The sequence below is a fragment of the Micromesistius poutassou genome (assembly GCF_964030765.1).
Source record: "Micromesistius poutassou genome assembly, chromosome: 23".
NCBI classification, from domain to species: Eukaryota; Metazoa; Chordata; class Actinopteri; order Gadiformes; family Gadidae; genus Micromesistius; species Micromesistius poutassou.
In genome coordinates, this window is record NC_140293.1 from 11,074,568 (window position 1) to 11,089,425 (window position 14,858).

Consider the following 14,858-nt stretch of genomic DNA (forward strand, 5'->3'; position numbering starts at 1 on the left):
TGTGTGTGTGTGTGTGTGTGTGTGTGTGTGTGTGTGTACGGCGTCCTTCTCAACCACGTCTCTGCCCTGAGGGTGGGGGCTTGCACATGTGCAGGCGTCCACACGTCATTAAAGGTGCCAATGAGAGCGTCGGGTCCCAGGTGCCAAGAAGGCTGTCGCTCAGTGGAGGCTATGTATGGTTGTGTTCGCTCTGTCTGCATCCGTCAAGGGTTAAAACCTTATCGTGACCGAAGTGCACACACACACACACACATATATATATATATATACACACACACACAAACACACACAAACACGTAAATGCACACAAACTTAAAAACACAGCATATCATAAATCTGCATACAGTGATAGTCATAAAGTGAACTACTCTCACTGGTAGCACACACACAACATGATTCATGTTTAAATATGATTATTTTCATGCATTCATATACTAATAATTGAGTTAATACTTTAGTATGAATAGTATAGTATCCTATCCAGTAGTAACGTCATATCCATGTCATCCACCTTAAAAAGGTGACGTCTGGTTTAGGGTGTCGGTTGATGAGACAGTTGAAAACAGAGTGAGAAGTTACCGGAGGCAAATGGGTGTGCAGTGCCAAGATTTTAAAAATAACCGAAAAGTGGTCAGCTTTTGGTGTTTTTTGGGGTTTTTTAGAACTCCAAAAAAAATAATCACACATCTATTTTTTTGTTTGTTCTGACTTTAATCTCAGAATTTTGACTTTAATGTCAGAACTCTTTTTATTCTGATTTTAAAATCAGAATTCTGAGATTAAAGTCAGAAATAATCACGCATGGCCCTAATCCTCTTCTGTAGTTTTGCGTTCTCTGGGCAGATCTGTTTGGGATCCTACCCCTGGCTCTACACACTACCACGTTACGATCTGGCAAGGAGTCCAAGAAGGCTGAGATTGTTTGGTTCCTGATCGTGTTTGAGCTCCTGGACCGAGCAGCAGGGCTCCCACACGTTTGACAACTAAGGGTTTTTTTCTAATTCTGACTAGTCAAAATGAAATAAATTCATTCATTATTGATATGTCAGCTTGGAATTGTAACTGAATGTCACTAAAGATATCTGGAATTGCATTTCAGATATCTGGAATTGCATTTCAGATATCCTAAAATATACCACTGTAACAAGTGAGAATTATATTCATACTAGTAACAATTATATTTGAAATATCTACAATTCCTTTCATAACTAGTCAGAATTCCCACTTGTCAAAATGTCATTGTTAATATCTTCAATGGTATACGTACATATCAGAAATCAATATGGTAATTTGAGCTACATATCTGAAAATAATAGGGTATTTGGGTGACGATGACGAGTGAAAAGGATGAGAGAGAAAGCCATGGAGGACTTTCTAATACTGACACGGCAGTTTCTGCGTTTGATCAACTTTTTTATGTGGGCTCTGCCGTCTTCAACTTCTTCCACTCCAAAACAAGTTCATGACATTTGTTGAATATTCATGAGGTGCACATATGTTTGAATGTCGACTGGTGGCTTTGTGGTAATTTAATGATATACCGCCCACATATCCATCCCATCTGAAATGGGAAATAACATTTCCACTAGTCATCCTTTTTCAACATGTGGAAATAAATTGCAGATCTCTATAATCCTTATTCTTACTAGTATAAAATATATTACTGATATCTATAATTAATTATCCGTCAATCAGTTTTCTCATCTAAATAATAAATAATAACTAATTTCTATATGTGCAAATATATTTGTAACATGTCCAAATTGTTTTACAGATATCTTCAATTAACATTTCAACAAGTCAGCCCTACTGATTTAATTTTAAGATGCGCACACACACACACACACACACACACATGTGAACCATGATAACAGGTCCAACTTTTCCAACTTTTTTCCAACAAAGATGTCATACATGTTGTTTTCTGCTCCTCTGCACACTGCACTCTTGTGACATCCCCTCTCTCTCAACAACCTCTCCCTCCCCTACCTCTCTCCCTCCTCTCCCTCCTCTCCCCTCCCCTACCGCTCTCCCTCCTCTCCCTCCTCTCCCTCCCCTACCGCTCTCCCTCCTCTCCCTCCTCTCCCCTCCTCTCCCTCCTCTCCCTCCTCTCCCCTCCTCTCCCTCCTCTCCCTCCTCTTCCTCCTCTCCCCTCCCCTACCGCTCTCCCTCCTCTCCCTCCTCTCCCCGCTCTCCCTCCTCTCCCTCCTCTCCCCTCCCCTACCGCTCTCCCTCCTCTCCCTCCCCTACCGCTCTCCCTCCTCTCCCTCCCCTACCGCTCTCCCTCCTCTCCCTCCTCTCCCCTCCCCTACCGCTCTCCCTCCTCTCCCTCCTCTCCCCTCCCCTACCGCTCTCCCTCCTCTCCCTCCTCTCCCCTCCCCTACCGCTCTCCCTCCTCTCCCTCCCCTACCGCTCTCCCTCCTCTCCCTCCCCTACCGCTCTCCCTCCTCTCCCTCCTCTCCCCTCCCCTACCGCTCTCCCTCCTCTCCCCTCCCCTACCGCTCTCCCTCCTCTCCCTCCTCTCCCTCCCCTACCGCTCTCCCTCCTCTCCCCTCCCCTACCGCTCTCCCTCCTCTCCCACCTCTCCCCTCCTCTCCCTCCTCTCCCTCCCCTACCTCTCTCTCGCCCCCTGTAGGAACGAGAGCACGGTGCAGCTCCAGCGCTACTTTGACACGGAGAGCTTCTGCCTGGTGCTGCCGCCAAACCTCAAGTCGGCCATCGCGGCCGTCACCTACATGAGTGAACAGCTGAAGAAACAGGACACGGACGACTCGGTGAGGGGCGAGAGAGATAGGGACAGGGAGACGGGAGGGAGAGAGAGAGGGGGCAGGGAGAGAGAGAGAGGGCAGGGAGAGAGAGAGAGGGCAGGGAGAGAGAGAGAGGGGGCAGGGAGAGAGAGAGAGGGCAGGGAGAGAGAGAGAGGGGGCAGGGAGAGAGAGAGAGGGCAGGGAGACGGGAGGGAGAGAGAGAGAGGGGGCAGGGAGAGAGAGAGAGAGGGGGCAGGGAGAGAGAGAGAGAGGGCAGGGAGACGGGAGGGAGAGAGAGAGAGGGCAGGGAGACGGGAGGGAGAGAGAGAGAGGGCAGGGAGAGAGAGAGAGGGCAGGGAGAGAGCGAGAGGGCAGGGAGAGAGAGAGAGAGAGGGGGCAGGGAGAGAGAGAGAGGGCAGGGAGACGGGAGGGAGAGAGAGAGAGGGGGCAGGGAGAGAGAGAGAGGGCAGGGAGACGGGAGGGAGAGAGAGAGAGGGCAGGGAGAGAGAGAGAGAGGGCAGGGAGACGGGAGGGAGAGAGAGAGAGAGGGCAGGGAGAGAGAGAGAGGGCAGGGAGACGGGAGGGAGAGAGAGAGAGGGCAGGGAGACGGGAGGGAGAGAGAGAGCGAGGGCAGGGAGAGAGAGAGAGGTGGCAGGGAGAGAGCGAGGACAGGGAGAGAGGGGGAGTGGGGTGCAGGTTGGGGAGTGGAGGTGGGGGGGGGGGCGAAGAGAGGGAGGGGGGGAGAGAGAGTGAGAGAGAGACAGAGAGAGAGAGGTTTTATGTTTGTTGGGTAGCAACTTTTAACATACGGTATTGCAATAAATGACCACTATATGTGCTGTTCACTAAATAAATATATATGCTTTCACATTGAAATGCATGAGATAGAAGAAAGCCATTGAAAGAAAATGATCAAGTGTGTGTGTGTGTGTGTGTGTGTGTGTGTGTGTGTGTGTGTGTGTGTGTGTGTGTGTGTGTGTGTGTGTGTGTGTGTGTGTGTGTAGATCACAGGGGACTGGCAGTATATCGCCCTGGTGGTGGACCGGCTCCTCTTCTGGCTGTTTGTGGTCATCACCGGTCTGGGCACCCTGGCCATGTGCCTGGACGCCAGCTTCAACTTCACCCCCGACCAGCCCTTCCCATAGTGCCCTCACACACACACACACACACACACACACACACACACACACACACACACACACACACACACACACACACACACACACACACACACACACACACACACACACACACACACACACAAACACAAAGTTGCCTGTGATAATCAATTATTTGCATTTTTCAATTCCTCTTCGGTGCTCTTCCAAGGCCACCAATTCTCACGTTCTGTATTTATATCACCACTGGTATGTAGCCAAATTGATGTCAAAAGTATTGTCTACATTCACAAATAATATTGTGGACATATTTCATGAAGTCAGATTGATGCCAAAAGTATTTTCCGCATAGAACTAAACTGTAGGCAAAGATGTGGAAATAATAATCAAATGAAAAAATGCATTTCTCTTACTCGTAAAGGAAAAAGTTCTGTTCACAAATGTACACAATTTAATAGCAATAGTTTTTTTCTCACTCATGTTACAGATTTATGTTACAAGTACAATTCTGTTTTCTCACGTTTTGGGGTGGAGGGAAGGGAATGGGACGCGGACGAATGCTTCATTGGTGCTTCCCTGACTGAGGGCATGCGCTATGGTGCAGTGTAAGCAGGGCCGTAGCTACCATTGAGGACACCGAGGTCATGTCCTCTGTATTTTTTTCCTTAAGTTTCGTTTCTGTGATAACGGCGCAAAGGGTAATTAAAACGTGTTAATCCGCTTGTCCACCACTAGGTGGCATATATACTGCCATTGACAATACGACTTCAGTCTCCAGATGTGGATATCATTAGTGATGAAGGAAGGAAAGTGGCTGAAGTCATCAAAAGCCTGAGAAGTGAGAGAGATGAGAGAGAGAGAGATGTATAAACAAGCAGTGGAGATGGCCAGCACAATTGGTGTTACCCCAACGAAGAAGAGGATTACCGTTAAGCAGCAACATAAAGGCAACGTACCTGCAGACTCTATTGCTGAACATTTTAGGCTCAATTTGTTCCTCCCATTCATTGATCATGTCACTAAAGAACTGAGGACCAGGTTTGCTGAATCTAGTGAACCAGCACTGGTTGCAGGCTTGGTGCCCAAAGCTCTACCACAGCTGAGGAAAGAGAGAAGCTTCTTCTTGGTGGTACAGAGAGGACCTACCTGAACCTGAGGCTGCAGAGCAGGAGATACGTAGACGGAAGCATCTTTTCACCCGTTACCCTGGGCACCCCCCAGGTACAGCAAAGGAAACATTGCAGGACATGGATATGCAATTTTATCCTAATATTAAATGCATCCTTTGCATTTACCTCACATTGCCAGTGACAACATGCTCGTGTGAGAGGATCTCTCTCACTCTCTCACTCACTCACTTTTTCACTCACCATAGCCTACTAACACTTAATGTATATAGTTACAGATCATCTTAGTTGTAGTTTTGTTGATTTTTGTGAGGCAGCAACACCACACACACACACACACACACACACACACACACAGTCATGCTTCAGCTATAGTTTTATATATATTTTATGATTGCAGCAACACACTCATACAAAGACACACACTAACAACACACAAACAGTTTTGCCTAAAATATTTAGCAACACGGTACTGTGTGTGTGTGTGTGTGGGTGGGGTTTTTTTTCGGGGGGAGGGGGGGGGGGGTCTGCCGAATGTTGACCTCGGTATTTGAAAAATCCTGGCTACAGCCCCGAGTGTAAGGGTAAAAACGAGGAGCGGCCGGTGGAGGCTATAGCCTTGCCGAAGCCAGCTCATGATCTGGTGGAGCTTGACTTAGTCCAAAACCACGGAGCAATGAAAGATTTGTAATACCGACAGGGCAGTTTCCGCATTTGATCATTTTTTTTCATGTGGGCTCTGCCATTTTCAACTTCTAACTTCTTCCACTCCAAAACAAGTTCATGGCGCCTGTCACACACACACACACACACACACACACACACACACACACACACACACACACACACACACACACACACACACACACACACACACACACACACACACACACACACAATCCAAATTACATGATATGAGAAGATTTTTCCAACCCTACAGTTTCTTTTTTTACGCAGACGTACTTTTGTATCAATTTGACAATTTGACATTGGTTTCCTTTCATGTCCGTAACATCGGTGTTGATGGGGACAGACGAGTCTATCAGTGAAATAGACTCAACCCTATAGTCCTCACAGTGTACAGTATGGAATTACTTGATGTGTTGTGTCTTTATTTTGATTTGAAAGATTAAAAGAATACACTTCTTGTGGAAGATCACATTACTGCTGTTATTCTTTGTCTCTGTGGTCTTCAAGTCGTGACTGAGACGTTGTAGGAAGTAGTGATTCTAACTGGTTGCATTAGAGGATACAGGCCACTAGGCGGTAACAACGCAGCATACACGGCACGGGTTTCGACTTACCAACATCCACTCCCCGTGCATCATGGGCCTGGCGGTCAGGTGTGGTCGGGGCCCATCGGGGGACCTACGGAGACTGCCGGAGACGGGCAGTCCCAACCGGGGAGAAGGCGTGGCGGCACAGACCCCTTAGGTGGCGGCGATCACGGCCGTGGTCACCAAGTCCAAGTGCCTCAAAGGATCCTGGGAGGTGTCAGCGGAGGCAGTGATGGTGATGGTGGTTGTGGGGTCTAACGTGTGTTTCGTGTGTGTGGTGTTGTGTTCAAATAAAGGCGACTCTGGGGTCTCTGGGAGAGTTGCAAACTGCTTTGACTTGGACTCCCGTCGGGTCATTCCCGTGCTGTTCACAATATTAGGGTTTTAAATTAAAACAATGCAGTGGATCATATCTTTGTGACCATATGTTATAGTCCAAAAGTATATCTAAATATCGCATTCATTCTTTTTGACTGGTGGAACAATTTATTTCAATGAAGTAGCATCTTAAAGCTAGGGCAGGCAATTTGGAGAAGGACTCCCTCTAAAGCAGTCTTACTCATTGCGCGGCTTGCCACGCTTTAATTGGTGGCTGGCAATCTAATAATTATGGGATAATGCAGCCAAAACACATTCATAGAGCTAGGACTGCAGTCACACAAGGTGTCCACAGCCCACAGGCCGAACTCTAGATGAAACTATGGCTCCACCAGGGGAGGGTCCATGTTATCCCACACAGAATCACACACACACAAACAGACACACACACACACACACACACACACACACACACACACACACACACACACACACACACACACACACACACACACACACACACACACACACACAGTTGATAGAATAATGATTGCAAATTGCTAAATATTTAATTCACCGTAAGTCTTATTCCTGGGCCGCTGCAGCCCCAGATAACAGAGTTTGTTCTTTTTGTCAGGACATTTGATATATTGCTTGTTTTCAGGACAGCTCACCATTTAAACAATTAAAACAATGCTGTAAACTTATCGTAGAAGTTTACTGATGTTGTTATATGTCTATACCGGTATTGGGTTTTTAAACGGGTTAGTAATGGTAGATACTAGCCACTGGGGGGCAGCAACACAACAACTAGGTCTGTCAGGTTCCACATGAGGTCAACTCAATCCACTGTTTCAGTGTGCAGATGATGGCGTCTTTTTCATTTATTTTATCTAGGTTTTATTGAAGCACAATAGTGTTTCTCATACTCCCCTATGTGATTTTCCTGGCAATATTTATTCTTGAGGAATATCTAGGATATCTATTGTATTGACTGTATTGCATAGTGTGTTGAGAAGTGTAACCTAAGGTGAGTGTTAACAATCACTCAATATATCATCCATTGTTTTTCCCTTATGTGAAGGTAAGCCTACATTCCTTTTATTTCAAACTTGGTAATGAAGTCATATTTACATCACGTTTATATAGCCTGCATAAAACACCCAAGATTGCACAGGGGCAAAATATCCAAGATTCCCATCTTCAGAACATGGTTTTAGCACGGCAGACCCATGTCTATAACGTCCACCGATCAATAATGACGTCGCCTAGTGTTAAGCGCAGTTGGGTTCCCAAACACTGAAAGCGTTTGTTCCAATGCCCTTATGAGTTCTCCTTCACATGTTTTCCATGGGAGGACTTGATCACAGCTCTTGTCATTTACCCAACACCATAATCCTTTAATTGTTTTGAATATCAAATGTGAAACTACGGAGCCGAAGTGACATGAAGAAAAAAAAAAAGAATGTACTGGGGGACAAACACTGACTATAGTTATGCGAGACCTTGAGTTTGTTTTGCGAGATCTTGACTTTGATTTGGGCTCAAAGGGCCGGCTGGCGGTCGGGGTGGTGGATGTGCCCTGGAGACGGTGGGAGGGTGAGAGTTGAAGGTGTGTGTCCGTGTGTCTGCAGCTCTCCGCCGTGCTGCAGTGTGCAGGTGTGTGTGGGTCTGCGAGGCTGGAGTCCGCGGACCCGCTCCCGGACCCGCTCGCCGTTTGTGTCGCTCCTTTCCTGTGGCTAGAGTTAGGCTCCGTGTGTGTGTGTGTGTGTGTGTGTGTGTGTGTGTGTGTGTGTGTGTGTGTGTGTGTGTGTGTGTGTGTGTGTGTGTGTGTGTGTGTGTGTGTGTGTGTGTGTGTTGGTCCGGCGGGGATGGGGTCCGCAGACCCGCTCCCGAGGGGGACATGGACCAGCGGTTCGCCGTGAAGAGTGCAATGTGCGTGTGGGTCTGGCAGGGCTGGATCAAGATCTCGCAAATGGAACTAGAGCTCTTGCAAATCAAAGTCAAGATCTCGCAAAATAAATTCAAGATCTCGCAAAACTATAGTTTGTCCCCAGTACATGTTTTTTTTTTTCTTCGTCTTTTTTTTTCTTCCTTCATGTCACTTCGGCAGCTCTGCATACCCGTTTGTATGTTGTGGATATTAATTGATTAATTAATTGATAGATAGGCACTCGACCAATGTTCAACCGATGTTCACGTTGGTTCTTGGTGGGGGGGGGATTGCATCTTGCTAACTTATGAATCGGCAACAGTAATATTAAGGTAATTTCTGCTTGGTATAATCAAGCTCAATCTAAATCAGTGTTAGAGGCCACCATTGGTCTCGTCCGTCTTCTAAAATAACAATGTTTATTCAACTTAAGATGGCTGTCCCTACTATGCATACTACTACTACTATGCATGTCCTTACTATTTACAGTCCAATTAACACTCCAGCACTATTGTATTAAAGCTATGACATACTGCTGTACATGGGGCTATGCCACGTCACAGCCATACCCATGGTAAATGTGCGATAACGCCAAGCCTATAGAGTCAGTGAAGGCCTCCCAATTTGATGACCACTCCTGGCATGCAGACAGGCCAATAAATTCAAAACCATTTAAAATTGCCAATTTTATGGTCATTTTGCTGTAAAAGCATTGTAGAACCATTTCATTGTAGGAACTCCGGTTATCCACCTAGAAATATTAGAAATGATAATGTGGCCAGATTATGAACTTGTCTTCAGGAAATACTTTTCCATAAGTCATTGACCCTGTCATACATTAAAGGAATTATAGCAGTTCCAATTAAAAATATTTAACAATTATATTTGCTGTATGGGCCGTAGCTAGATGCCTGCTGCCTTTGAGGCTGCTGTGTGTTACTTGGTTGGAAGGAATTGGGGGAAAGGAACTTTGGCTTTAACTCCCTGAAGTCCAGATTGAACCGCGACATGGGCGACAAAGTTTCTTTCCCCCAATTCCTTCTCAACCATGGCCAAGATAACCCCCACTACGAGTCTTGTGGAAGTACCGGGAGTCGCAAACGGCAACAATCCCTTTCTCCTCCATGTCGCAGTTCAGTCTGTACATCAGATTGATGTGGAAGTGGAAGAACCAGAGACGTCGGAGAACCCAACGCAGTCGTTTGAGATTCATATCATCCGGAGGCGCACATAGCTTTTGGCCGTGAGAATATATATTATATTATGTAGATATCTCTATATAATATTATATTATTTAGATATTGAGCTCCAGGACTCCCGCCGGAGCACCCGGAGTGTTCTAGAATATTTACAGAACACGCCCAAAAGCTGTGTGCGCCTCCAGATGCTATTATGAATCCGAGCCATTGCATTCCACTGTAAACACTAGCGCATGCCGTGGCCGCAAGCTGCTCAGGGCCACACGCCCACCCTCCACCTTGACCCTGTCATGATCTCCTCTCTCAGTCATCTCATTCTCCCCTCTCAGTCATCCCATGCAACTAGAAGGACTGAATGAAATCTAATGATAAATAACACACTGGCTCACTTGGAAATTAAGTCCGATGTCCAAAATTCCAAACTACCCCTTTAAATACAGAAGCAATGTTTTTATACACAGTACAAGACATTTATTGATGTATTATTTATTTTTTTATTATTTGTTTTCAAGTAAAAATGTTGCTTTGCAATGAATGTATTTACAATAAACAAATGAAATGAAACAAATATATAAAGTGCAGCTCCTTCAGTTGACCGTTGCTTTTGGGACCCCGGGGTTCAGAGGAACGAGGCTGTAGTTTGCGTTCAGCTCTTGTCTCTTGTAGTGTAGAGCTGGCTCCTGTGAGGCTTTCTTTTCTTTTATTAGTACATGGTCGAAAGATAATAATGAGCTTTATATTGATATCCAGACAAAAGTTGCGGAGACACATTCCTGTTCCCCACTTGTATCGGAGTGAACAGGGATATCTACTTCTGGGCCCCATGGATTGAGGGACCCGTCCACAGCCCGCTCATTTTTTTTATTTTACCTTTATTTCACCAGGAAAGTCCCATTGAGATTAAAAACCTCTTTTTCTAGGGAGTCCTGGCTAAGAGGCAGCAAAAAAGGCAGCAAAAGTTACAGTTACAACATACAGACAGCAATTAAAATGAAGAAAAACAGTTACAAGTAAAGGAGGTCGTCTCAAATGCTCTCAGCCGGGATTTAATCACTTTCCAAAATTTCTGAGGATTATTGAGGTTCTCAGTTGTGACAGACAAGTAATATTCTCATTTTGCCTTTTTGATAAGAGAAGTGCATTTGTTCCTTAGTTGCCTGAAAACAGACCAGTCAGAGGCAAAATCACTATTTCTGGCTTTGGCCCATGCCACGTTACGTTGATGGACGGTGTTACGCCCCATTCTAGGGGCCTAGGACGCAACATGAAAAACACGCCTCTTCCCCAACTCCCAAGTAGCCACTAGCACACGTGTTGTTCCTTTTTAAATGATTACAGGATTTATTCACACAAACAATTATCAAAGTAACTAAAGTAGGCTTCAGGGTGGACCCAGGCCAAAATAACAAACAAAACGTCCCTATCTGAAACAAAAGACTCTAACCTAAGAAAACAAATGACAATTAAATCAGCTCCCTTTCTAATGAAAACAGGAGGAAACAATACAAACTGAAATGTCAGTCCACCCCTACTATTTGAACAGAAACTTCTAAACTAAAATACAGGACATAAAAACACGTGTGGCTTGTTGGGAGAGGAGGATGGAAGTGCTGGCTTCCACGGTGTCCATCTTGACTCCTTTTTATTCTTGCCTTGGCCAATCACCGTCCCCGACCGAAACGAGTGGACCAATCCCCACCCGGGAATGGCACATTCCTATTTACATAGAAGATTGACAGAAAACACAAAGCCACACACACAAACACAGAATACAAAAACTACGACCACAGTCGTAACAGACGGTATCTGACAACTCTGGGGAAAAGCAGGGGTTTTCTCGTCCCTTCACCCTGAATTTCCTGATAGGAGCATGTTTATTTACAATATTCACAAAATGTCCAAGTTAGCTCAACTTCTGGCAAAAGACCTATATGCCCCCAATTAACCAAAGCTCATGATGATAAGCTTGTTCATTAAAATGTTTTGAATTCCTCTTGAAAATAATGCATGGTTTACATTTGGGGATTTTAGTGTCCCTGCAAGAAGCAACAACACAATGATCACTCAAATAATTGCAGAAGACTCCCAAGGATGAAAATTTATGAGGAACATTTGTTAGAATTCGATCAATCAATGTGGACTTATCAGAACTTTTAAGATTTGGCCTTGTAGGTAGGTTGACCAGCTGGCTAAGATTAATATAGTCACAGAAAGATTTGAATTCATCCGAAACTGCATTTATCCAGTCCAAATTCAGATCTCCAGCCATCAAAAGTTCATTATAATTTAATTTGGACAAAAGATGCTTCAAGGACAAAAATGCCTCCTTGATGGCAGATGGAAACAACTGCAATACCAGGCTTGGCCACTGAGCACTGGTGGATTGCGGAAGTAGGCACTGCTCCTGGGGGCCTGGGGTAACTACATCGGCACGACACCGGCTTCCTCCGTCTTCTGCTCCACCTTTTAAAAAAAATCCAATTCCAATTTGATAGACCGTATACATGCACGCTTAATGCGACTAACAATCGAATAATCAAAGTCTTAATTCAACTATGAGAAACCCAATTTGATTAGATTTTAGTCTGTCTAAGGTGTATACATGCATCTTAATAATCCAATCATAGTCGGACTAACCAAATAATTCAATTTTCTTGAGTGTCATGTAAACGCACTGATAGTGAGCCTCTCTATGTCCTTACACCAAACCCAAACACTGAATATAGTCATGGCTTATGAACGTTGTGGATTGCTAACGCACTCAATCCGAGATTGGGTTGAGTAGCTACTTCTAACTATTTGCAAAGATAGAATATGTAACCCTATGAAACCATCCAAGAGGACGAGGACAAAGCAAACACCAGCTAGAGATGAAATCGGACAAAGAAAAGATGGAGATGGATTGGGCATACCCTTCACAAACCAATGTCGAACACCACCAGACAGGCTCTGACGTGGGGAATATCTTTCTGATTTAGAAGAAATTTTGAAATAAATAACCAAATAAAAGTTGTAAGTGTTATAATAAGAATTCAATTCATGTCATACTTAATCGTAATCAGGTTACATCAATTTGCCCATAATATCATTATTAGAGATTACAGGGACTAATTCCAAGGCTTTTCCCTTAATAAAAACTGGACACTGATAGTGCAAGACAGGCTACTGCAGGCAAGCGCTCGGCTTGACTTGCCATGCAATGAAATGAGATTTGACTGGACTTGACTTTTCCAAGAAAAATGACTTTGAACATGGAGCAAAATGATTCAAGTCGCCTGCTCATGTCCGCAGAACCACCAGATACCGGTGAAGACGCCGTGGAATCATGTCCTATCAGCCAAATAAGTGCATTCTTGCGAGTAATGTCAAACACAGCGGGAGAAAGCCACCGCGTGTTGCGTGACAACACCTCAAAGACGGGACGACAGAGGGAGGCATTGGGGGTACGGCGCCATCCCCTCCGTTCGCCTGTGCAACACTTTTCAGGAGGAGACCAGAGGGAGGCCAAACGCTGTTGGCAAGCCATGTTTTATTGCTCACGCCTCTGTGCCTTCCAAAGGCCCCTAAAAGGATTTAAATCATTGAGTTTGGAGCCCTCCTCTTGTTCACTTCAATCAAACACACCCTGTGTGTGTGTGTGTGTGTGTGTGTGTGTGTGTGTGTGTGTGTGTGTGTGTGTGTGAGTGTGTATTTTCTATGACACCTCTGAGCACAGAGCTTTGTCTGTGTTCTTGCTTTGGCCGACTGCTGTTTTCATCCCATCCCCTGTTGTGTTTTTACAGCCGCTTAACCAAATAACACTCATTTGTAGTAGCAACTGTATTGTGCGTGGGTGCGTGTGTGCGTGCGTGTGTGCGTGCGTGCGTGTGTGAATGTGGAAGAGAGTGCTTGTGCATGTTTGTTGGGTTAATGGTAAAAAAAAAAAGGTGTTCTTTGTGTGTAACGAATAACTCTGAGACTTTCCGGAATTGTGGCCTCTCGGAAACCATCCCATAAATCTGGTAACCAGTGGCAACATCTCTGATGGCTCCTGCCGGTAGACATCTTAGTTTCGTCTTTCTCCCTGAAGAAGACACACCGTATTCACTTCTTAAACTCACGTTGGCCCGTTGTGGTCTGTCTTCGTCTTCAGTTCTTCTTCTTCTTCACCACCATCCTCTCCTTCATCTTCTCTTCCCCAAGCGCCCGGCCTTCAGTCACCCTACTGCCACCCCCCTCCTCCCTCTCTTCCTCCTCCTCATCAACCCCATCTTCCTCCTCCCGCCAACACTATATCAAAGTGACACTACATTCCTGGAGCTACAGTACTTAGGAGTCACTGTCCCCCCTGGCTACAATGGCTGCCTCTGTGCCCCGTAATGGCCTTAGAAAAAAATGGGGATGGGGGGAATAAAGAACAAGAAATACGAAAATCTTGCCTCCCACTCCCCACCTCTCCCAAAAAAAAAACTCAAATTCAAGTACAGAGAAGAAGGTGTGGAGATGGAGGAGGAGGTGCGTGTGTGTGTGTGTGTACGTGCGTGCGTGCGTGCGTGTTGTGTTCAAACCTCCATGTAGGCCTTCTACCTGGAGGCACCCGTGAGCAAACAGCCCTAAAGGCTACCAGCTCATTTACACTCACACACTCACACAGTGCACACAGTGCACACATGCAAGTTGCTTCTATAAAAGCAGCAGCAGAAATGATTAAGGGCCTTCCCAGTTCCTCCCAAAGCCTCCTTATTGTAAGCTCCCAGCAGCAGTTGTTGTAGTCTGTTTCCCTGTTAGGTTAATATGGAACAAAGGGTTCATGGTTGAATGGGGTGGGGGCTGGGGGGGGGTGTCCATTGTTGGATATTGGCTGTCCTTGCTCCTAGTACTGGACAGCAGTATTCTGCCCCGGTTTTCAAGTAACATTTCCAGGGCCTGTGGTTCCCGGGCACAATAGCGGGCATTGTCCCCGCGGCTTCACTCTGACACCCCAGGAAGCCGGGGCCTCGGCTGGCATGGCTAACTCACCTAATAAGCCCAAACTATTGTTGTGTATTGTGCGTGTGCTACAATCGACGACAATAAGGGCTTCAATGTACTTAATCCTCCATCGGAAATTACTTGCAGAGATTGTAAATCGGATTGGGGGCGGGGGGGGGGGGGGGGGGG

The 14,858-nt window shown here is 45.7% G+C and overlaps 1 protein-coding gene across 1 annotated transcript in view; it reads left to right on the forward strand.

Annotated features, from left to right (window-relative positions):
• LOC311368289 (acetylcholine receptor subunit beta-like) overlaps window positions 1-3,892 on the forward strand; it is a gene marked incomplete at its 3' end in the record, with an annotated part of 18,453 nt that extends 14,561 nt beyond the window's left edge. Inside the window, exons 10-11 of the mRNA XM_084487082.1 lie at window positions 2,636-2,774; window positions 3,752-3,892. Coding sequence (XP_084343208.1) covers window positions 2,636-2,774; window positions 3,752-3,892 — 280 coding nt within the window. The remainder of the gene's footprint in view (window positions 1-2,635; window positions 2,775-3,751) is intronic.
• Between the last annotated feature and the right edge of the window lie 10,966 nt (window positions 3,893-14,858).